The sequence below is a fragment of the Mercurialis annua genome, linkage group LG7 (assembly GCF_937616625.2).
Source record: "Mercurialis annua linkage group LG7, ddMerAnnu1.2, whole genome shotgun sequence".
Taxonomy (NCBI): Eukaryota; Viridiplantae; Streptophyta; class Magnoliopsida; order Malpighiales; family Euphorbiaceae; genus Mercurialis; species Mercurialis annua.
This window is the reverse complement of record NC_065576.1, coordinates 43,988,292-44,013,708: the sequence shown is the minus strand read 5'-3', so window position 1 is coordinate 44,013,708 and position 25,417 is coordinate 43,988,292. Positions and strand designations below refer to the sequence as shown.

The 25,417-nt window shown below is 32.0% G+C and overlaps 1 protein-coding gene across 1 annotated transcript; it reads left to right on the top strand.

The window, feature by feature from the left end:
- Positions 1–4,595: 4,595 nt before the first annotated feature.
- Positions 4,596–7,564, top strand: LOC126657711 (rho GDP-dissociation inhibitor 1-like). Its single transcript, XM_050352455.2, has 5 exons — positions 4,596–5,169; positions 5,399–5,465; positions 5,998–6,216; positions 6,305–6,429; positions 7,026–7,564. The coding sequence occupies exons 1-5, from the start codon at positions 4,930–4,932 to the stop codon at positions 7,101–7,103; spliced, it is 729 nt and encodes a 242-aa protein (XP_050208412.1). The 5' UTR covers positions 4,596–4,929; the 3' UTR covers positions 7,104–7,564.
- The last annotated feature ends 17,853 nt before the right edge of the window (positions 7,565–25,417 follow it).

The window sequence follows — 25,417 nt, the reverse complement described above, 5'->3', positions numbered from 1 at the left end:
AATTTAACATACCGATAACGAGTTTCGAGCGTAGAATCGAAGAGGATTGAGTTAGCTACGACATCAAACAAACGGATCTCGATTTGATGCTAAAACGAATGAGAACGGATCAAGAATTGATAAGGACGTTTATAGAACTAAAACCATGAATATGAAAACATGAGAAGACTTACCAATTTCAGCAATGGAGAGGAATGAAAGATGAATAATTTCAGTATATAATTGGGGCTTGAGGACGGCTAGGGTTTAATGAAAGTGATAGCAGTAAATTAAAAATTGTTTTAAAGAACCTAATTATAAAGAATTGATAAGAAAATTGTCGCAGCAATGCTACTGCTAACAAATTAAAAAAAAAAACAAATTTTCTTTTGTATGAATGGGCTAAGTATATATGGGCCACATATATGTGGAAATCAATTAATGAAAATGCATGGCATGTATGGGCTGTATTTAAATTTAATAATACAAATCAAGCCCGAATGGAACCACGACCGAATTAAATAAAATTAAATAAAAATATTTAATAATAATAAATTACCTAAAGATCGACGAACATGCAAAAATTACAATTAAAAATTAAAAATATTTTAATAGTAATAAAAAGAAAAATACGGGATATTACATTTAAAGTACATTTAATAGTAATAAAAAGAAGGTAAGTCATCCATGACCACGTGAATTAATTCATCTCACTGTTGATTATTCACATTATGTTGATCAAGTGATCGTTGGACACTAAGTTGTTAGAATCAGAATTTTGCGCATAAGTGTGTTGTGACCGTTTAAACTGCGAGTCAGTTTCAGATTTAAAAATTCGAGGTCGAGTTTTTCATAGGTTGGGGAGATTGTAATACCCCATATATTTTCAGCGTGTTTCGTCTTGTGTTGGCCTTCTCGAGTGGAAATTTTGTTTGGAGTTATCATTGCAAGAGATTTGAGACTTTGTTCTAGATTATCTTAAGCTTTTCAGTCAAAATTTTTGTAAGAGAGTTTGTTTTCCTCGTTTGATTTCAACTAGATATGGCGATATCGTTTATGTCAAGCGAAACTTAGTGTTGATACTTTTTGTGACCATCTGAGATTGTTTAGCGTATGAGTTGTGGTATTGAATTTTGTTCGAGGAACAGCCTGTTCAGTTTTGCTTACGCAAGTGCTTAAGTCGTTAAGCACGGAATTCCTATGTAGTGGCTTGTGGTGCCATTTTTAGCATGTCTGGTATTTTGGACTTTATCGAACACTCTGGGTGTGTGTTGTTAATTGTTGACTAGTTAAGTAATGTTGAGTTCCGTTGCTTTTCAAATTTCATGTTGTTTTATCAAATGAATTTTCAGATTTTAAACATTGGTTTATATTGGGGTTTCTTTGGTTCGAGTTTGACTTGGGTCGCCCGACACGTGATTTAAACTTGTAAGTCTTGGTTGACTCGGCTAAGTACCATTTTGTTTTCTTTTAAGTTGTTTTACCAAATGGTTTGAAAAGGTTTCCGGATTATGTTTTCAAATGGAACTCGATAAGGCTTAACTGTTGTATGGTATTGGTTTTATTGGTTACTTAGTTGAGGAATGTTCTTAAGAGATAGAGTTCGTTACGCATAATTATTATTATTGTTGTCCTTGATTACCTTGGGTATTTGGTTCGTGAGTTTTACGTTGGCTGTGTGCATTTTGTATGTAATTATATGTTGTGTATTACGTTAGTCGTTTTTGTTTTAAATTCGAGGACGAATTTTTAATAAGTTTGGGAGAATGTAATATCCCGTATTTTTCTTTTATTATTTTTAAATTATTAATTATAATTTTTGCATTCCGTCAAGTTTTAGATAATTTATTATTATTATTATTATATATTATTATTAATGGAAAGTGATAATTATATTTTTAATCAATAATTTATAATTACTCGGGTAATTATTATATTTTGAAATTATTGACTAGGCGTGTCAATTTGACGTTTTAAATTTTAAATATTTTTTATTTATTTTAATTAAATAAATTATTAGTAACTATTGGTTACTTGGACCTTAAGATATTGAGTTCCGTTTTAAATACTGATTTATTATTTTATCAAATTGTTATTTTGGAAATTATAAAATATGGTTTATATTTTTGATTAAATATTTTGGGTCGGGTTAGACTTGGGTCACCCGATATGTGAGATAGCTTGGTAGTATTCGGTAACTCGGCTAACCCGCTATTTGGAAATTAAATTAATTTCTTATTTAAATATTAGTTAAATAATATTTTTCTAAATGGACTTTAAGGCGGGAACTCAATAGACGTGATTTGTTTATGACTTATTTATTTTTCGAATATTGTGATTACTCTGATTTGGATTTACCTTGACTTGTCTTTGTGCTAGTCCTATGTGGTGTCTAGTACTCTCTAGAGTTAGGGTCTGTTTTTAATAATGATTTTATACTTTATTTAGACCCGTCGACTGTTCGTACTTCAGAGGCGAACCAGAGTTAGGTGCTTGTCAAGTTTCACGAGGAATAGCAAGCAGTGAGTTTATATCTCTATTTACCTCTTTATTAAGCAACTTTTATATTTTGTATATATGTATATGTATAAACAGCTTTCGAACTGTTTTCGGCATTGTGGATTTGATTTGGAACGTGCTACTCGATGGGCATCATCGGGACTGCGTGCGCACCGGTAATGATTATGGTATTGAGGTAGGTTTGAGATACGTCTCACCTTAGTGAGGGCACTGGTGGAAGATACGTCTCCTGGGCTCACTATTTATTAAGTGATAGTCGGGGATCGGTTATTGAGACACGTCTCACCGACACGACAATGGATTTAGAATTGTGGTTTAGGGTTTCATTGATAATCCATAATGAAAATGTTTTATTAAACGTTTTAAAGGTTTTTAACTTAATAAATGTAAATGGTTATATAAACTCTACTCAGTAAATCTGACCCCGTTGTTTTCCCAAATTTTCCAGGTTTATGATTTGAGCGTTTGGTCGATCTCCGTTTCTTCATTCTCGGAGGTTCTTTATTTTATTTCAGAATAAATGAGTCGAACTATTTTTGAACTCTTAGACCGCAGTAGTAGGATTGGTATTTATGTCTTAGTCTTATACGTTTACATTTTAGACTATTGTTTGTTGGATTGGTCCAACTATTATCTTATCGCTTTTGGCATGATTACAGTGTTTATGGCCTTTATATTATATTGCCATGTTGGAGTTTATTTGAGATTAAGCGTACTTTAAATATATGTTGTTTATATGTACTGCTAGACTAGGTTGGAGTCTCGGTTGCCCCCGAGCATGTGGTTTTATGCAGGTACATTGTTGTGTATGGTATTTATCTGTTATCCGCAAGGCTTGCTACGGGTTTTGGTACGACCATACCCATACCCTAGCGCCGGTCACGATTCATGAAAATGGGTCGTGACATTAATTAATCACCATTATAATTAAAGTCCTAATTAGAATAGGTAGCTAAATTATCTTCAATTTAGTTTTTAGTATGTAAACAATAACTAAATTGTCTTCAAATTATAGAAATATTTGTCTTTTAATTTGATTGAACTACAAAATTAAAATACTGTATTTGGTCAATATAATATTATTTAAATTTCTATCTTATTATTTTTAAAGATATTAGTTAATTATTTAATTATGATTATTATAAAACCAAAAAAAGAATAAATTCAGTATGAAAAAAAATTAATAACTGAATATATTATATTTATTTTTATAAAAATTCTTAACTAATTTAATATTAGTTATAAATAAAAAAATTGATATAATTATAATAAATTTACTAATATATTCATTGACGAGTTACGTTACGAGCCACGTGCATAGCACGTAATGCGAAGCTAGTACGAATAAAAATAACATTAATATTACCACTAGGCACAAAAATGACTCTAAATTAAACAGTATGGTGAACCCCATCTAACAGAATAATTTTCGGAATGTTAAAGGTATTTTTACGCTTTAATAACAAAATTATAATCCATTTTATACCTTTTTAGCTATATTTTTTAACATTATATCTTTATGGGTTAATTCAATATAAAATCACCACTTTTACACGTTTTTTTCATTTTAATCACGTTCTTTAAAATGTGTCAAATAAAATCACCAGCTTTCATTTTTTTTTCAAATCTATCATCGATGAGTAAAATTTGATGTCTTTTTTCGTCTCAAATAAATGTTTTAATCTGACTAATGCCCTATTTACGCGCAAAATATATTTTACTTACTCTTTTCTTGTTGATTCCGGTTATCGAATTAATAAAAATACACCGAATTTTCACATTCATGATAGATTTGCAAAAAAAATGAAAGGTAATGCTTTTATTTGACACTTTTTAAAAACGTTATTAAAATAAAAAACGTGTATAGATGGTGATTTTATATGAAATTAATCCTATTTTTATCAATAAATATTTTTCATTTCCATCAATTAATTGATTTTGTAATTCCTAATTTTAAGAATAAAATCGCAAAGCTATTTTTGAACTTCCTAAAAAGTTTTTCTAAATTTATAGAAAAAGAGGAAAGAGTCAAACAAAATCTTAGGCTAAGAACTCTATTTCATTAAAAAGAAGTCATCTTTATCTCTCAATCTTACATTTCGGATCACCACATGACCATTTCCCAATTTCCAAAACTACCCTTTTTCTCCCTCTATCTCTCTCTAACTTTCTCTCTCTAGATTTTTCTAATTTCATTCCCACTAAAATCCACCAACAAAGACAAACCCAGCTTCTCTTTTGTCTCCTCTTTCTTTTTTGTTTTGTGGGTCTACATTCTTCAGACAACAAAAAGATAATCCCCAACTTTTTAAAGTTTCAATCTTTTATCCGTTTCAGACATAAATTCTCTTACTTTTTCTAGTTTGTTCAGTGACTGTGGCTTGGTTTACTACAAGAAAATTCTGTGTATGTGTTTTTGTTGATGATTTAATGTCTTTGGCTGTGTCAAGTTCTGGGGGGAGTGGTGGCAACAATGGTGGAGGAGGAGAGAAGAGTGAAACGACGACGCATCATCATCATAATGAAGATGATGAGAATTCAGAGAAATATGGGAGGCAAGTGAGTGAGACTAATATGTCTGCTAATGAAGAAGATGAAGATGATGAAGCAAATAATAAGCTTCAACTTGGTCCTCAATGTACTCTTAAAGAACATCTTGAAAAAGATAAGGTTTGTTTTTGTTTTGTTTTTTATTTTTTGATAATTGGGGAGGGGAGCGTTTGTCGGAGGAATAGAACCCGCGATACAAGCAGAATGCTGGCTAGCGCTTATCTTGTTGGTTATTTTGTCTGTTTTTACTTTGCATTTTCATTAATTGTTGATATTTCTACTTTTTTTATATGGTTGAACTCATGAATTATGATTTAATGTTGTTGCTGGATTGTGGAATGTTGTGTAGGATGATGAGAGCTTGAGGAAATGGAAGGAGCAGCTTCTTGGTTCTGTGGATTTTGAAAGTATTGGAGGTATCAATGTTATTTTTAGTTTCTGTTTACTATTTCTTCATGTGTATGCTGAATTTCTGTATTTTGCTGAATTAGCTTTGCATTTACAGCTAGATTCTGTCATTTTAGTGCACTTCTCAATTTCAATTTATATACATCTCAATTTCGACAAATGTATCAATAAGATCATTTTCTGACCCAAACGCACTTTTCCTTCACCAAACGATGACATTTAAGCGTTTTTTAATCAAAAAACGACAGCGGATAATGCTTTTAAATGCCAAGAAATATAAAAAATTGGGCCTTTTCGTGCCACATTTTAAATGATGTGTTTAAATCAAGTAAATTTTTTTGCTACTTCAACAATAAATATCCGTGTTTTCATTGTTATAAACACGAACATAAAAAGCTTAATTTATTGCATTATGGATGGTAATTTAAGCTGAGATTGTCTGTTGTAGATTCACTTTATGAATTCCGACATGGACAAACATTCCGCAGTTTGTTTGTTGTATTTCTTTCTAAAATTGGCTTTCGTTCCGAACTCATGCAGAAACTCTTGAACCGGAAGTGAAAATTCGTAGTCTGTCAATCATATCACCAGGAAGACCTGACATTGTCCTCTCTGTTCCCGAGGACGGGAAACCAAAGGGCTCGTGGTTTACGCTGAAAGAAGGCAGTCATTACAACTTGATGTTCACCTTCGAAGTCAGCAACAACATTGTTTCTGGCCTTAAGTACACTAACACTGTCTGGAAAACCGCTGTCAAGGGTGAGCTATCTGCATTTTGATTCATGCGAGAGCTAATGCTTACTTTCAAAGGCTCTAATTTTTTCCCTTACGGTTGGTCTTATTTCAGTGGACAGCTCTAAAGAGATGCTCGGGACCTTCAGTCCTCAGCCGGAGCCTTATACACATTTGATGCCTGAAGAGACCACCCCGTCAGGCATGTTCGCTAGAGGATCGTATTCAGCAAGATCAAAGGTCAGTTGTAGCTCGTTAACTCTGCAACTTGGTATTACATATCCATTGTCTGAAACAACTAGTGGCTTTTTTTGAGATGTTATAGTGATGTAGTTGTTAAGAATTCGTAGTACAAAACTTATGTTGCACATAAACTTCTCAAGTCTTATATTTCAGCTCTTCGTTTCCATTTTTGGGAACGTTTCTAAAATTCTGTGCTTTCCTGTTTCTGTGTTTAAAAAATGTGAATATAGTTTTTGCTATAGATTTGGTTTGCTTTACTTTTGGACATAATCCATATTTTGTTTTTGGTATTGGACCTCTACACTTCTGTTTGTCAACATTGAGTCCTTGTACTTTTAATTTTATAGACATTGGGTCCCTCGGTCACAAAAAGTATTAACGTTTCAATTCAGACAGAAATTAACCAGTTTGGGGACTTTATGTCAACGAAAAGTAAAGTTTAATAACACACACACTTTATTACCGTGATGGAGGGACCTAATGTCTTAAAAATAAAAAATATAGGTACTCGATATTTATTTGGGAACTGAATTCACATAGCAAGTGAGCTTAACATCTCTGTTATTTTTCCTTTTGTTCTTTGGCCATCTCAGTTTCTTGATGATGATAATAAGTGCTACTTGGAGATTAACTACACCTTTGACATAAGGAAAGAATGGGCTGCTACTTGAAGATCGTTGCGGACGCATCATCCGTCCCTCATTTGGCTAATGCCTTTGTTTTGTTAGTTTCAAAATATATTGTCCCTTTCGACCGTGTTTAATTACTACGTCCTCGGTTTTATTAACCGCTATAGTGTAGATGGAGAAAATTCAATTGGTAATGCTTCCAATAAATGGAGAGCTTAGCTTGTCTACCTTGCATCCTCCGCACTCTGCACTCGAGTTCGGTCTCCTTGATTGTTTACGAGCAGGCTGCGGTCCGTTTACTTAAAGGAGGTAGTAAGTTAATTATGTTATAGTAGGACTATTGAAGATGTTAGAAATTAATAGTGTAGCTAATGAGTTTGGGTTTGTTGGAATCTACTTTTATCTCTTTATTCATATTCTTTAGCTTCTATTATATGCTAAAATTAGTTCAGACAAACTATTGTGAACCTAATCTTAATAATTCTTTTGTTGTTGATCTTTAATGTTAGGTGTTCTTATCTGCTCTTCTTTTGATATCTTTACAATTTCATTCTAGGAATTCTGCAATCCGTCCATATATGTTTTGAAATTTAAGTTGTTTCACTCGATACACAAATGGTTCAAATAAATTGGCACAAATAGTTAAAAAAATACTTTATTTAAATTGTTTTTAAGTTTATTCAATTGAATCGACCGAATATGATTTTACTCACGTGGCTACAATTGAATGGTTGTTTTTTTCTAATATCTTTTTCTTCTTATGTTTACTGCGTTTATTAATACCAATCAAAATTTATATTCTTTTAATTGGAATATTTTTTTTTTGTCGGATTTTAATTGGAATATCAAGAATTGAAAGTTAGTATAATTTTTTTAAAAAAGATGCAAGTGTCACTTTGGCTCACATATTAATACATGCATCCATTCATATTTTGTGAAAAAATATATTTTAGAAATAATAAAAATACTAATAAAACATCATCTAACGATTTAATTTTTTAAATAAATAAATAATTTTATATATCATCAAAACTTCTACTATATCATTACCATCAAAATCTTCTGACATATAAAGTTTGATCTTTAATAATTTCTATTAATTAATTATTTGAGTTCAACAAAGTAAGATTACTCATGCATTTATTTATTTACACTATAAATTTAATAATTTTTTATATGCACCGAGTGTTTTAGAAGATTAAAGTTATTATTAGAAGTGGGAGCGGGACCAAGTAAAGGAAGAGCTCCTCTCTCCACTTATGGAGCTTGGAATGAGCGGTAATGGAAGGCGAAAACAAAACTCTTTCAATTTCAGTGTAAAATCCATTAAAATCATTTGCAAAATAATTTTTATTCTAGGTATTCCGAATTTTAAAAATATAAATAATTTTAAATAAAATAAAATAAATTGAATATTAAATTTGAAGTATAAATATAAATATAAATTATAAAATTTTATTTGAACTAAATACATATTCTATAAAAAATTAATTAAATTCATAAAATTCATGAAATTCATTTGAATTAAACAAATTCTAAATTCTATTTTATTGTGAACTTAAAAGTGCCAAGACAATGTTATTTTGGCCTCTTAAAAAAACAAATTAATTTCTCAAAAAAAAAAAACACAAACAAAATTAATGCATCTGATTGCATCTAATCCGTGATTGGATACTTGCCTGGCACGTCCAAGCCCGTTCACCTTGTGTCGGATTTGGACAATAATTTTTGATCTTAAATCCGATCCAAGTCCGCTCCCGGAAAAAAGCCCGCTATATTATGAGCGGATTTGAACATTCAATATCGTAAACCGCCTAAACCTGGCCCGAGTTCGTAAAAATAGTACATTAGGACCAGATTTGTATAATATATTTGAAGCCTGAATTGGCTTACCTATAAAAAAAGTCAAGCTCGATCCGAGTCCGTCCAAGTCCGATCCATAAACAGATCTACAGTATAGAAAGCTAAACAATAGGCTTCTTCTCCTACCTGACGCCAAATTACCCTATTGTGTGAATTATTAAATTTTGAGGGTATTTAAATTATCGATTTTTTTGTTTTAGTTGTCAATATTCTTTTCTCAGTTACACAATTTTCATTTCTTTTCAACGGGAAGCTTTCCGGCCAAAAATACTTAGGTGGCAATTATATTTTTTTATTTAATTAAAACCTTGGCATGTATATATAATTTGGTTTAAAAATTACCCTTCAAAATAAAATTATGAATATATAATAAGTTTTCAAGAGAAAATTAGCAATATTCGATTGCCATTTGTTAACATCGGATGCCACGTATGCATTTTTAACGGTAAAAATTCATTTGAAAGAAAAATTAAATTTTAATAAGGAAAAAAATCGATACTTAACGAGCTTGTATTTAATAAATTAATCAATCATATAAATGATAAAAAAAAAAAGCGAACCACATGCATAGACCAAAATTAAATTTTGATCATAAGCTCACCAAATTGGTTGAGTTCTTATGTATTATTGATTGGACAAACAAAAACTTAGATAAATAATTTTGTTATTGATTCTTAGGAGCAGCAAGCATGCATTTAGAATAGGCAGCGGTTTGGCAACTCACAAGTAGAAAGAACGGCAGCTGACCTGTCTGCAAATTCCTGCTCGTCTTCCTTTTCAACAACTCCTCGCTCATATATTTCCTGAGCAAGAGCTTTAAGTTTCGCACATCGACACATTACGCGCACTTCCTTTATTTCATTGCAGCACTGCTCAATGCTCGGCCTCCCCGTTATTAAGTACTGATCACAGTCGTTCCATTTCTTCTTCTCGATTTCCCCGGGGCATTGCTGTTTGCTTCCTCTGGCGTTGGCTTCGTTGACCTGATCAGTGGCGTAGCCAGAAATTTTGAATTAAGATGAATAAAAAAAATTAAAGGATTCAACAACTTATCGGCTGATTGATTTTGAGAATTGATAACGTATGGATAATATATGATCATAGGGGCGAAGCAACCTCGACAAAATGAGAGGACACTAAGTCCAGCTAACCGAGTTCTTAGCTAGCCAGATCGGTAACCGAGATACCATTGGGCGAGATACATAAACATGTACCTTACAAAGATCCTAAATTCCGAGATGCCAATATCGAGCTATGAATAAATCGTACCTAGCATCACCACAATGATAACATGACTTGCTCTCCGGCGTTCACACCTAAATCCCGAGATACAAATACTGAGATATAACGCGGGACCTACTTAATAGGTTAACACCGAGATTCCAAGAGATAAAGGCCGAGATATGACACGGGACCTACGTACAGGAGAAAGAACCACTAGACACGGTCTATATAAGTCACATTATGGGGAAAACCTAAGGTACTTCTTTCTATTCACTCAATATTACTCTTTCTTTTCTTCTTCTTTCCCCTACTACAAAGTTTGACTTGAGCGTCGGAGCGAACGCCCGGAGACCCCCTCCGGCGTTCTTTCTGACCTCTGTTTATTGGTGTTTGCAGGCTTTAGCGGATCGGATCTATTTTTGGTGATTTATCAAGAATTATCGGATTTTTTCTGTTTGCAGTTTGATAATTGAATTAAAAACGTTGTAAATTTATTACCGACTCTAGCAAATTTTTAATAAAATTCGATCAATTTATGTTTACGTGGCAGCAGAGACGGAACTATCTTAGACTAGAGGGAATTAGAATTTTTTAAAACAAAGATAATTTTTTTAAAAATGTATTGTGGCGAATTCAAAGCTAGATGAAATTAAGTCCGGATTAATGAAAAATCAAAAGTGAACTAATAGTTAAACTCGGGCTGGAAAAAAATTCTGGATCCGCCACTGCATGGTAGTCGATATGTACTTCAATTTTCTCAAATCTCCACATCAGTTACACCAAGAGGAAACACCTCATATTCCTTTATCATGCCACTTTTTTTCATTCTTTTACATTTAAAATTCTAGAGTGAAATCGGACTGCTACATCATATAAATTGCTGAATTTCATTTAGAAATTTACCGGACCGAAAGCATTATACATATCAACTAAATTACAATATTTAAAAAATTCAATAACCGTACAGTAACCTTTAAAATTAATAACTCCAGCTACGCCACTAGACCTGATCAATGGTGATGGTGGTGGTTCTGTATGCAGAAGATACAGTGGCTATGAGGAGCACGAGAACAACGATATTAAGAGCTTTTTTTGCCATTGTTAGTGGATAGTATGGGTGGATTAACAAGGTGAGAATGGGATTAATTTATAGGATAATTAGGAGAGTGCATGTATAGAACGTGGAACATGTATCAAAGACGAGTCACTTCTGAGTTCATTTTAGTATCAAACACGTACACCTCTCAGCTTCTTGTTTTCGTTCTTCTTTGGTACGTACCTCAGTTTCTTGATGGTGAAAATAATTACACGTTTGCTATAGAGAAACTAAGTGGTGGAATAAGATTTTTTATTTACAACGCAGATTTATTTGGCCAAAAAATATGTTGTTCAGTTATTATTTTAATTTTTTCACGTTGTTTAGTTTGTAAAAAAAATTAAAAATTCATTAATGTTTTTTAAAATTAAAAAATATAAGATTTGTATCCATTAATTTATATAATTAATTAAGTTTAATTAATTTTCTAATGTAAACATACAAAAATTAAATTAGTTACAAAAAATAAATTTTTTTACTAAGAGATACAAATATATATACCATCTTTTTTTGGAAAAAAAATATAACTATAGTACAAAATTAAATAGTAAGTGCACAATAATAAAACCTACATGCATATAAAAAGAATAAGCATCTAGGGCTAATTATTAAAAATTAAAAGTTACTAAAAACATAAAAAGTATGTTAAGGGAAAAGAGAAAAATAAAATTTAAAAAATAAAAAAATAAAAATCGAGTTCTAAGAGATGATAAATAAAAGTTATTTCAAACAAATATAACAACAAAAAATTCAAATAAAAAAACTTAAGCTTGAAAGTATTTTTTTAAAAAAATAAAACAAAGTAAATTAAAATTATAAAAGATAGCAAACGAGGATAGAAATGTTATTATTTCGAAACTAAATATAACTTGTATAATTTGCTCTATATTTAACAATATATAGTTAGTTTCAATTCCACTTAAATTAAGATTAGTAGTTGGGTTTATAAATTTTTAGGCCCAATGAAGAAATAGGAACAGTACCTATAAGGACTAATCCAAATGGCTGATTCTTCGAAGTGTATTTTTGAAATTTCGTCTTCCAGTTTGAGTAGAGTCCAATGGTTTAAAGCCAATTTAACATCTAACGACTAACTACTAATTTACCAACAACTGATATAATGGAATTCTACCTACTAAAAAAAGAAATATAAACACAATTTGTCAATAGCTAAACATAAAATTAAAATAGCATCTTCCAAAGAGTAACAGTTTGTTAGGAGACGGCTCAGTCACTAGGCAATTATTGCGGGTATTCTGACTGGGGAGGGACATCCTTGCTTTCCGGTTGCACCACCGGGAAAAAAATATCAGTATTTAAATTGTTTAAAAGGAAAAATTTAAATACTCCCTCCGTCCCACTTTAGAAGTCCCATTTGACTTTACACACAGATTAAGAAAACATTAATTATTCTTGTCTTTTCATGTTTTTTCATGTTTTGCCTCTATTAATGATAGTGGAATTTTCCATAGAACTCTTTTAAGAGAACTAAAATAAGGGTAAAATAGGGTATTCAATGGAAAAATATTCTAAAAATAGTAATGGGACTTTTTAAATGGGACATCCCAAAATGGAATATGGGACTTCTTAAACGGGACGGAGGGAGTAGCAATTTGTCCCCTTAACTTGTAAATTGTAGCCAATTGACACATAATTTAATTTTGTGGATAACTCGGTCAGCAATTTGGTAGTTTTTTTTTTTTTTTTAAGATAAATGATCAATGAATTAGCTCATCCACAATTGTGGAAGGCAAAAGAAGTCAAAACAAAACAAGACTAAAAAGAATTACTCCCTCCGTCCCAATAGAGTTGTCCATTTTGAGAAATATTTTTGTCCCAAAACTCTTGTCCACTTTGAAAAAGTAACTAACTTTTTCACTCAATTTTTCTATATTACCCCTATTTAAAATCCACTAATGAATAAAGTGAAAATAAATTGCAAGTGGACCCTATATTAAATAGGGGTATGACAAGAAAAGTAAGAAATGTTTTACAAAATCCATAAGTAATAATTGCTTTTCTTAAACTGTGTGATAAAGGCAAAGTGGACAACTCTATTGGGACGGAGGGAGTACAAAATAGCTCTATACTTCTAAAAACATCATTGCCCGTGTATGAGAATCCACGATTGTACGCCTTGTGAAAATCAACTGCCTTACAAACCGTTAAGAACAGCAAAGAGATAACATCCAACGACTCATCCTCAAAAATCCTTTTATTTCTCGCCTTCCATAAGTGCCAAACTCCAAAAAACCAAATAAGCTTCCATAGCTTGCGATGTCTACCAGTTGATAACGAGTTCCAATGAGTAAAAAAATCATCAAGAGACCCCGGAAAAACCCAACTCACATTGCATTTCGATAATAAGATAGACCAAAAACGCCAAGCAAAGCGACAATGCAAAACAATATGGATGCTCGATTCCTTCTCAGAACAAACAGAACAAAAAGAATAATCATGGTGTAAAATCCCTCTCTTGACCAAAGCAACTTTAGAAGATATGCGATCTCTAGATAATAACCAAACGTAAAATTGGATCCGAGGTGGAAGCACTTCCTTCCATATCCGCTGCAATAGGGAAGAAGCGGGCCTGTGAGCTGTTTTCAAATGCAACAGATGACTCATAGAAGCTGAGCTGTACTGTTTGTCTCTCAGCCAAGTTGGCCTGTCCGGCGAAGAATGAAGGCCTGAGATTTGCGGAAGCTGCTGTATCAAGATGTTCAGGCGTTGCTGCTCACCGAGGCGAAGACGACGAGACCAAGAAAAACCCATGAACTGCTGCAAATCAGAATTAAAAATAGCAGAAACCATTGCCTCCTTATTGCGAGAAAGATGATAAAGATCCGGGAAATAAATAGAAAGCGGGGCTGTCAACCAATTATCTTTCCAGAAGCGAATAATGTTTCCATCCCCTAAAATCATAGCTGCCGCATCCTTAAAACAGGTCCATATATCTTTGTTCTTAATACAAGAATAAAAGATACCTTTCCACATGTGAGAAAGATGAAGAACATTTACTGATTCTAAATCATACCAAGAAACAATGGAGGAACTATTAGAAATCACCGCGAACCAAATCGAATTTCTATCAGACATCATTAATTTCCAAATCCACTTCAATAACAAGCAAATATTCTTAGTACGCAAAGGAGTAATATTGAGACCACCGGAGGAAAAAGGAACACAAACATCCACCCACGCCACTTTACTGAACCCTTTACAATTTACATTCCCGCTCCACAAGAACCTTCTCATAATTCTTTCAAGAGAAACAACCACAGACTGAGGAATGCGAAAAGAACATAAAAAGTAGACAGGCAAGCTACACAACACAGATTTAATAAGAGTTAATCTCCTAGCAGGCGACAGAAGATTACCTCTCCAAGTGGATAACTGAACCGAGAAATTTGAAATAACAGGATCCCACAATTTTTTGCCAATCGTTCTATCAGAAAGCGGGAGCCCAAGATACGTTATTGGCAACTCCTCAATTTTGCAGTTTAGGATTGCAGAAGCTTTTGAAAGAGAATCTGCGTCAACATTAATACCAATAATAGAAGACTTTTGATAATTAATTTTGAGCCCAGAAATCAACTCAAAGCAACACAGGATACGAAGAAAATTCTCCACCATTTCCAAATCACAAGGAACGAATAACAGAGTATCATCAGCAAACTGCGGTATGGATAAATCTTCCAACATACCATTCACGTGGATGCCTGAAATAATCCCCAAGGCGCAGGCTTTGACGAAGATAGCACGCAGACACTCCACGGCTAGGATAAAAAGCATAGGAGATAAAGGATCTCCTTGACGGACGCCTTTCTGCATAAAAAAATTATCTGTAAGACAGCCATTAAGAAGGACAGATAATTGAGCAGATTCAAAGCAAGAAGAAATCCAACTGATCCATTTACTATCAAAATTCATTCTCCTAAGCGTTTGCAAAATAAATTGCCAGGAGATGGAATCAAAAGCCTTCTTGAAATCAAGCTTTAAAAGAAAAACTTTTTCCTTGCGCCGCTTAACTAGATGAATTATCTCAGAGGGAATCATATGGCAGTCATGTGTGCTCCTCCCTTTAATAAAACCAAATTGATTTTCTGAGATAACCAAAGGAAGAACCTGAGATAATCTAGTTGCCAAAACCTTGGAGATAAGCTTAAAAACTCCATTGATCAAGCTGATCGGCCTGAAATCTCTAATATCCGTCGCCCCCTGAAATTTAGGAATCAACACAAGAAAAGCGGTATTCAGACCAGTGGGGAAAGTAGCAGAATCAAAAAAAGCACCGAAAAGGGATAGAAAATCCTTCTTGAGAGACTTCCACGCTTTTTTATAAAAGAAATAATTAAAGTCGTCCGGCCCCGGAGCTTTATTATCATCACAACACATAAGAGTGGAGAAAATCTCATCTTCAGTAAATGGAATCGAGACCGAAGCAGCCTGCAAATCAGAGAGAGCCTTGATAGGAAGATCCTGCAAAGAGAAGCTGACATTCGAATTTCTTTTGAACAAGTCCCTGTAAAAAGAATGCACCCTAGATTTAATATCTGCAGGCGAAGTATAGCAGACACCATCAATAAGGAACTCAGAAACCGAATTTTTCTTAGAATGAACAGAAGCCACTGTATGAAAATACTTAGTGTTCATGTCGCCATTTAAATTCCAATGAAGCCTCGATTTTTGGTGCCAAATAGACTCAATATGCTTTGAGAGTTGATCAAATTCCGAGCGAAGGTATGCCATCTTCACCTCATCTGATTGACTAGGGAGCCGCAAATCTGAGGTTGATTCCAAAGCCGTGATTTCTGCCTGAACTGAATTCAGCTTGGAATTTAAGTTGCCAAAAACCTCACGATTCCAAACTTTTATCAAATTTCGAAGTTCTCTCAATTTGATCACCAAATTTGCATTAGGCAACCTAAGCGAAATAGAAGACCAAGAATCTGCAATAAAGGAACTAAAATCCTTATGACTCCACCAAGCATTAATGGATTTAAAAGGTTTAGGGCCCCAATCAGTAATAACCTCTGAACAGAAAAGAATAGGAACATGATCCGAATACGATCTAGGCAAAGCTTTCAAGAAATAGTTCGGCCAGAAGGAGAGAGCATAAGGCGACATAAAGCATCTATCTATCTTCGATCTAGCAATACTATTTTGCCATGTAAAAAACCTGCCTTGAAGAGTTGATTCAACCAAAGAAGAGGAGGAGATAAAAGCCGAAAATTCCAACATAGAAGAAGAGAAAGCTGTACAATTTAAGCGCTCTGAAGGATCCAATATCTCATTGAAATCACCCACAAGAATGCAAATAGAATCAGTAATAAGCTCAGGAAGAATATCACACCACAGAGAAGCCCGCTCTCGAGGACAATTACTAGCATAGATCAAAATAAATCTGACTTCCAAAGTACCCCATAAAAAATCCAAGCTAAGCCATCTATTAGCTTTAACAATCCTAGAAGGAGAAATAAATTTTGGATTCCAAATACATAAAAGGCCTCCTGAAGCACCGACAGACGGAACAAAACTATAATCAAAGTCCAAGTTTGGCCAAAGAATCCGAATACTAAAATCATCAAAATTTTCTTTCTTTGTCTCAATTAAACCCAAGAGAGAGAGATTGTTAGAAGACACCAATGATCTAATAAAGCGAGTTTTACGAGCATAAGACAAACCGCCTCGACAATTCCACGAAATAAAATTGAAGTTGTTAGACATAAAAAATGAACAATAACCTGGAAAAGAGTAACAGAAGGGACGCAGACCTTTGTATCAGAAACTATTTCATGAAAGCCTGGAGGAATATCTGGTGTAATTTCTGAAGATGAAACAGCCGAAGAGTCAAGCCCACCACGTGATTCTTTAATGGCTGGATTAACTGAATTTTTCTTGGCTGAAAACGAATCCTTATCGCTGCTTAAGTTGTCCGAAGAATCCGAAGAATACTGAATTTCCCATTCCTCCAAAGCTATTGGAAGATCCGATTCTGAGATGCTAATAATAAACTCCCTGCCATCAATCAATAAAGGAACTTTTTCATGAATAAGCTCCTTCATAGTTGAGATTAGAATTGAACCCGTATCTAACCTATCCCTCGATAATACCATAGGGTGAACTGATATTGGTTCCCCAAAACGCTTACCAATTTGCATGAAAACTTCCTCTTGCCATGCACAGATAGGGAGTCCCATGATATTGAGCCAAACATATCTACCTTTGCTCAATGAAAAAGAATCAATCCTCTGGAAAGAATCAAAAAAATCAAGCAATGATGGAAAAGTAATTCTTTCAAAAGCCAATCGCACCTCCTTGGTTCGAAACCTAAGTATAACCTCTGGGCCTCCCAAAAAAGACATAGAAACATAATCCACTCCTTTGCACTGAAGGTAAGACGATACCTGCAATAGCAAGGATAGATTTTTTACTCAGACAATCAATGAATCCGAGTAATCCACTGTTGGGAGATGTTGCAATGATAAGACAATGGGTTCATTACACACAGCTTGCAAATAGGACCTGTTATCTCGAAAAGCAGGTTTCTGAACGGTATTGTGCGTGAATTCCTTATTGCGTGGAGGTTGAAAAGCCTTAGGAGATGGTTCCTGAGAAACCCTAGATGGATACCTGGCTGCAAACGCTCTAATCTTGTAATACCCAATACTGACTGAATTCAGTCTTGCACGAACAGTCGTGAAATCCTCCTCAGGGTGAGGTCTGAAAAAACCAAACCTGTTATTTCTGACGTTTCTTTTACGATCCAAAGAAACTCTCCCTGCGACTCCAAACTTGAGGAAAGCTTGCTGAAGGTTGACATAATTCCAATTCTCTGGGAAGCATTCAAAGTAAAACACTGGTATGGTTGAGGGATTGGGATTAGGGTTAGGGTTTTTGGTGATGGTGATCGGGTTTGGGGGAGGAGAAGGCATCGGGTTTTTCCGAATTTAGCAATTTGGTAGTTATGATCAACTAATTTTATTTTGGCAATTTGTCCACTCCACTTGTAAGCTAATTGTTTCTCCATCAATTGGTAACCTGCCCCACCTCCAATTTGTAAGTTAATTTACGAAAATGGAGCTAATTAATTATAATCATCAAGTTTATAACTGATTTGTTCACAAAGTTAATTTATGTGTTAAAATATACTATAATTGATAAAATTGGACTTTTTCACAAACACAATTAGTCCACAAATAGATTTAAGACAAGTTAATTCTATAAACTTTCAAAATAAGATATATGAATTTTAAAGTTTTTTTTAACAAATCACATTATAAATTATTTACAGATAACAAAAACATAAGTACTCCTAAATATAGCTGTTGAAATTCAATGGCTATATTGCTTTGCCTCTTGTAATAGATTTATTCAGTTGGAATAAAGATTAGTCTGGATATAAAAAATTTCAAAATTAAAGATATAATTTTTATAATTAAAATATGTTTAGAACGCCTTATAATTAGACTGGAAAATCGATGGCCACCAGACTTTCTTTTACTTGACGAAAACTAATGAATTTTCTACCGTAAAAATAACATAAAAGACCATGAAAATAGAAGGGGTGTATATAAAGATGGTGAATATAAGAAATCAAGACTATGGAGCCAATTAGTAAAGAACACATGGAACCGAATCAGCTTGACAGAGCAATCTTAGCTGCCTAAAGCAAAGTTTGATAGGAACCTCTCATCTTCCTTCTCTATATTCACACTCAAATTAACCCTTCTATTTGGCAAATGCATTTTCAGATTGAAAAAAGATTTGTTTATGCTCCTAATATTTACTTGAAGGCCAAAATTTGCTCCACGTTTGATTTTAGCTGAATATACCCCTGACATTATAAAACTGACCTATTTATGCCCTTACTTTTTACGGGGTTAAATAATTCAAATGTTTCGTCATCTCATTCCTACGTGGATGATGACATGGCTATAGTATAAGTTTATTTATGCCCCTAATGTTTATCCTGAGGTTTAGATATGTCCTTAAATTAAACACTAATTTAAATTATTTTCAATAAAAATTAAAAGATTTTTTTAAAAAGAATTTAAACTCCACTCCGGCCTCCGGCGGGTCGCGGTGGAATTAGTATACGTGGCCGGTGATGGGTACGAAAGCGGTTTTAATAATTTGGTTTTTTATTTTTTTAATTTTGGCATAATGCCTTGAAAAATTTCGACCTTATAACTCCTTTTCGATCCTACCCTGACGCAGGGGCGTAGCCACATGGTGGCTAAGAGGGGCATTTGCCCCTCTTATTTTTTTTAAACTACAAATTTTTTAAATAATTTTTTAAATTTTTGTTATGTTATTTAGATAATTATTGCATATTGACCCTCTTAATTTCAATAAATTTTAAGTTTTGTATATTATATAATTTTTTTTTTCATTTTGCCCCCCTTAATTTTAATTTTTAGCTACGCCCCTGCCCTGACGTTTAAAACTTGTCAATTTTATCCTATTTCGCATTTTATATTTCAATTGTACCCAAATTTTTTAATTTTTGTTAATTTGTTTACAAAAAAGATAAAATCATTTAATTAACCATGTTTAAAAATAGGATTAAATTCATTTCCATTCAAAAAAGTACAAATAAGTCATTTATTTTTAAAAACTAACTAAAAATCATAATCAAATTAAAACTAATTTAAATTCTTAATTAATTTAATTAAATCTAAATAAATTTTAAACATGTACAATTAATATATGCTATACATGGAGAACGTTTTTGAATATTTCTAGGTACAATTGAAACGATAAAATCTAAAATAGGGTAAAATTAATTTTTTTTTAACATCAGGATAGGATCGAAAAGGGGCTAAAAGGTCGAGACTTTTAAAGCTTTTAAAGCTATTAGGCCTTTAATTTGGGCTGCAATTGAAACACAAAAGGAGAAATTAGGATAAAATTGAAAAAAAATCCTACGCCATGATATAATTGCAAAAGAGGCAAAAGTTGGGATTTTTTTAGTGATTAGGCTTTTGAATAGTAATCTTATTTGGTACTTTCATCTATTTTATAATAAATATTTATTTATATTTATTTTATTCTTATCATAACATTATATTTACCTACATTTTATTATGTGAAATATTTAAAAGATCCATTTTATTAAATAAGATATTTAAAGAACTCATTTGTTAAAAAAATTTACTATAGAAATGGTCATATAGTATATATTAATTGCTTTTTAATCTATAACTTTGATCATTTTTACAAATATTATTTAAAAACTAGACAATTTAGTCCATCAATTTTAAGAATTGTGAAAACTATATATTCAAAACGTGCTTGATGTGAATTGCTTGCATAGATTTATTTTATCGGTTCGACTAAAAAACAAATTTATAATTTTCATTAAATTAGATTTTGGACATAATTGTCTTAATTTGTAAAATGACGGGTTAAATCTTCAAATTTATTTTACCTTTTTCAAATTGTCGGTTTACATAGAAAAATCTTGATTAACTAGTACACAAAAGTTATGATTAGGTTTTTCAAGTATATAAAAGAGACCCTTAAACAGAAAGCATTAATAATATTGATAATGATTTGATTAGTGTTAATTAAAACAAACAAGACTCATGTGGCAAATTATAGTCAATATCTTAAGTACTAGTAATTTGGTGGGTCAGGGAACTTGCGATTAGACCTCCCTTAACCAAATTAGGATTGATTCGATATATTTAATTACCAATTTGTCACCTAATTAATGCATACCACATGCTTCACTTCCCAATTATAGCTTTAACAGCTACAAACAATACTAATAATTTTATATATTAAGTCATGCTCCATATTAATGTCTTACTAGGTGAAGGTTCATAAGAGGAAAAATTTACTAGCTAACCTTTTGTTGATATGATTTTTGGGAAGCCCTAAACCTAGATTAAAATGATTGTGATGCTTAATTATATTTGGTGTGTACTTAATACTGATTTTCAATTTAATAGCGATGCATAATCCAAGCATTTTCTTCAGCGGCGGAATCAAGGCCAACCGCCTCCAACTTTTTCTTATATTTTTTTCAACTTAAATTTCTGTATAATTAGATGGTCTATTTAAAAAAAAAAACTGGCAAATTTAAATTATATGATTAACTCCTCCTGAATTTTAATTCCATTCCGCTCATGATCTTCTTCTCACACCATGAATAACGACATAAATAATCTATTGTTAACGCTGTCATAATCTTTCGCTTAAACAAGCGCCTAAATTTGGCGCAAAATGAATAACAAATTTAAATAATATATTTATTTTCCTCCTCAATCCATCACTAATTCATGACTATATTTAAAAACAGGGATAATATCCGAGATACGATCCCAAATAAATAGGTATGGAAGCTATAACTATAATCAAGAAGTTGACGTGGACTTTTCTTTCCCTGCAGAAAGAAAATCAGTGCAAAGGTTTTAATATCAATTTTTTTTTGTTTTATCAATTATAACCAAATCTTTTAAAATCGGCTGGATAAATCCATTTTGTGATATTTAGAACTTTTTGTAGCCATTTAAAAAAAAAATTATATCGAAATTATCGCATGCAGGATTAGCCTAAATGAATAAATGGCTAGAAAAGGTTCGGAATATTCTAAAATAAGCGATTCTAAATTTTTTGATCTATAATGATAAAATCCACAAAGGTTTGATATTAAAAAAAAATTAACACTTAAAAATAGTTGTATGACATTTTAGTAGAGTGTAGTTTAATGTGTCGGTGGAGGGAGACATAAGAGAAAACGGCGTCATATACATAAGAAAACAATCGGACATATGAAATGTGCTGCCAATGAGTTGGATAGGTGACCGAGTGCCGCCGCCACGATGGTTTTGACGCGGCGGGAGTAGGATCTGACGGTAAAGTTTAGGAGCATTTTCTTAATAGTTTATTATTATTATTTTACTGTATTAATCTACATATGCTGAAATTTAAAATCAATAATTATTTAGTTTATTTAAATACGACTTTAATTGAGATGCATTCTGATATTAGGATTGAATAAAAAATGAAATGAACCGATACAAAAAAAAATATGATTTAAAACTTAAAGGTTTAATTTTGATTTACAATTAAAATTAACAATTATTATTTTATATGAAGGATTAATAAGTAAATTTAAATTGATCAACCAAACTAAATCAGTATTAATATTGGTTTGATAATTTTAGAATAAATATCTTAATCGAAATTTGGGACTTAAGTTTTTATAATAAGTTACTCATTCTTATGATTTATTTAATATATTATTTTCTTATTAATGAAGATTAAACAAAGGATCAATTCACCCCATAAACTTCTCACAAAATATCAAAAAAGCCTTTTCGCCAATTTTTGGTACAATCAACCCGCTTTTTTAGTCATTTGGCATCAAATTAGCCCCTCTGGTAAAACAAATACCCCATGTGAGATTGCTAATTACACTAATTAATGCCAAATAATCACAATTAAATCCTAGTTAAATCTATTAATTTAATTATTCTAATTAAACACCTAAATCTAAAACGCTAGAAATCGCCGCCGAAAATTTCTGCCGCGCCCCTACTTCCATCGTAAACAGCTCCTCAGATGAGGAGCAGTATATCTACTTCTCCATGTTGGAGGAGCAACGGATCTGTTCCTGAGGAGCAGATTTGAGCCTCTAGAACGAGGAGCAGCAAGGAGCAGAAGCTCCTCAAACGAGGAGATGTTGCTCCTCGCTTTTGAGACGAGGAGTTGTTGCTCCACGTCTCAAGTGAGTCCTCATTTGAGGAGATGGCGGTGGTAGTGGGTGGAGTCGAGCGGTGGTGGGTGGCGCGGACGACAGTCGAAAGGAGGAAGAAAAAGGAAGAAAAAAAGTTTTGAAAGACCCCTTATTTTTTTATTAAAAAATAAGTTAATTATAAATTTTTATAAATTAAAAGATATAATTGAAAATTAAAAATTATTAAAAATTAATTTAAAAGATAAATAAGATATTAATTTTTTTATGGAGAGTGTAACTCATTTGCTGGGATGAGAGTGAGGCGGGATTTTTTAATGACAAATGATCAAATTGCGAGTTAATTTATAACAAAATTAGTGAAAATAATTTTTTGAATATTTTGTATTAAGTTCGGAGGGTGGATTGATATTTTGTCCAATGAAAATATTTTAAAAATATTATTTTATGATTTGGAGTCTTGGACATATTCACCCTTTACAACTTCTCAATCCTAGTTCTACCTCATTTATTTTTCTTTCTTTTATTTATAACCTAATTAACTTTTTTTCTTTGCCAGTTATCACGAGATTTAGAATCATTCTTTCATTTCTTTCTTGTGATTTTGAGAACAACTCATGTTTAATGTAGGATGTATTCTAGGAGACGGGTTGGCTCAATGTCAAAAATAAAAATTGAAATGAAAATAGAGTTGAGAAGAAATAGAAATAAAAATGATTGTTTTTCTATGTTGTTAGATTTAATAAATTATTATAGGAATAAAAATAGATAAAAGTTTTTTAATATGTAGTTTGGTTTAATATATAATACTCAAATACTTGGTTTTGAGATTGAAACGGTTGATTTTCAGAGTTGTTTAAATAATATAAATACAATTGGTGTAGCTACCAATTTATATTCAAAGAGTGCAAGTGCTGATTGAATCGGTTAATTAAAATTGTACTAAAAATTAAATTTTATTCATTTCTTAAGTATTCCAGTATAGGCTAATTCAACCACTAATTCAATCCGCTTTAATTTTCAATTTGTTTTATTCGATTGGTTTAATTCTGTCCAATTCTTTTAAGTCATTTTTTCGTTTCCAAAATTTACTGGACCTAACGGCTGGCCAGTATTCTGTTAATCTAGTTCAACCGGCCAGTCCGGTTCATTTTTTATTCACTAATGCTAATGCCTTGCTAATGATGGGGTAGAGTGCAAGGTTGGGGAGTGTAAATAATTAGAAAATTAATAAGTTGTAAAATGATCAAGAAAGGCCACCACACAATGGGCCCTGTTTTTTCCAGACAAAATTGTTAAGAAAGATTTCCAACAAGGCATAACAAAAGAAGGGGAAACACTTTTTCATGCTATATAATATTGCATTCTTTTATGTAATTAGAATAAAGTATAAAAATAATTCTAATATTTACTCAAACTCTCACTTGTCTATTTTATGTTTTTTAAATTTTAATTAGAATTTTCATATTACCACTAAAGTATAAAAATGATCCTAATGTTTTAAAAATTAAATTTAAATCCGTATATTAGACAAAGTTAAATTTCACCGTTAAAGTAAAAATTATTTTTGCATCTTGCAAATCATTAGGGTTATTTTTACATCTCGATGGCAATATTAGAGTCATTATATATCTTTATGCTGATTTATATCAAAAAATTATTTTTTTAAACCTCAATTATAAATTTATCATATAAATATTTTTTCAAACATTTTTTTTAATTCTCCACCTTTATTGTTTTACTCTATTTAGTATTTATAAAATTAAACACCGAAGCAAACAGTAAAACCGAACTAAACCTAACCGAAACTGAAAGTGGATTAGTTAAAACAGTTTGGTTTGGTTATAATTCATAAAATTCTAGTTTTCAATTTTGGTTTGATTTTAGGGTTAAGTTCACCAAACTGAATCCGAAAAACAAACTTCCATTCACGTTGTTTATATATATATATATATATATATATATATATATATATATAAATAAACTAACTAAAATACTAAATTTATTATTCATTCCCACTTTTATCAAATAGTTAGTTAGAATTATTATATTTAATAAAAATATTAATTTTAAACTTAATTTTAATGACGGCAGTTTTAACTATTTTACAAAAGGGTGAACCGACTAAATCAAACCAAACCAATTTAAAATTCTGATCAACTGAACTGAAATAATTATAAACCGAATTGATAAAGTTTGATTTTGATTTTTTATGGAAGTTGTTTGGTTCAATTTTTTCTATTCGCAAACCGAATCGAGCTGAATTGTGCTCAACCCTACATGGAATCCATTTTTTTACTATTTTATTTTTAATACACATAAATGACCTAATGTTGCCAGTGAGTCGTGAAAAAGACCCGAAGAATTTGAAAGGTGCAAAAGTGACCCTTAATTTAACGATAAAATGTATCTTCGTCTAATAAAAGGGTCTAAATATTAGTTTTCAAGACATTAGAGTTACTTTTG

Coding starts and splice junctions, on each gene's coding strand:
- LOC126657711 (XM_050352455.2), top strand. CDS start 4,930: ATGTCTTTGGCTGTGTCAAGTTCTGGGGGGAGTGGTGGCAACAATGGT. Junction 5,466..5,997: donor GGATTTTGAAAGTATTGGAG/GTATCAATGTTA, acceptor GAACTCATGCAG/AAACTCTTGAACCGGAAGTG. Junction 6,430..7,025: donor CGTATTCAGCAAGATCAAAG/GTCAGTTGTAGC, acceptor TGGCCATCTCAG/TTTCTTGATGATGATAATAA.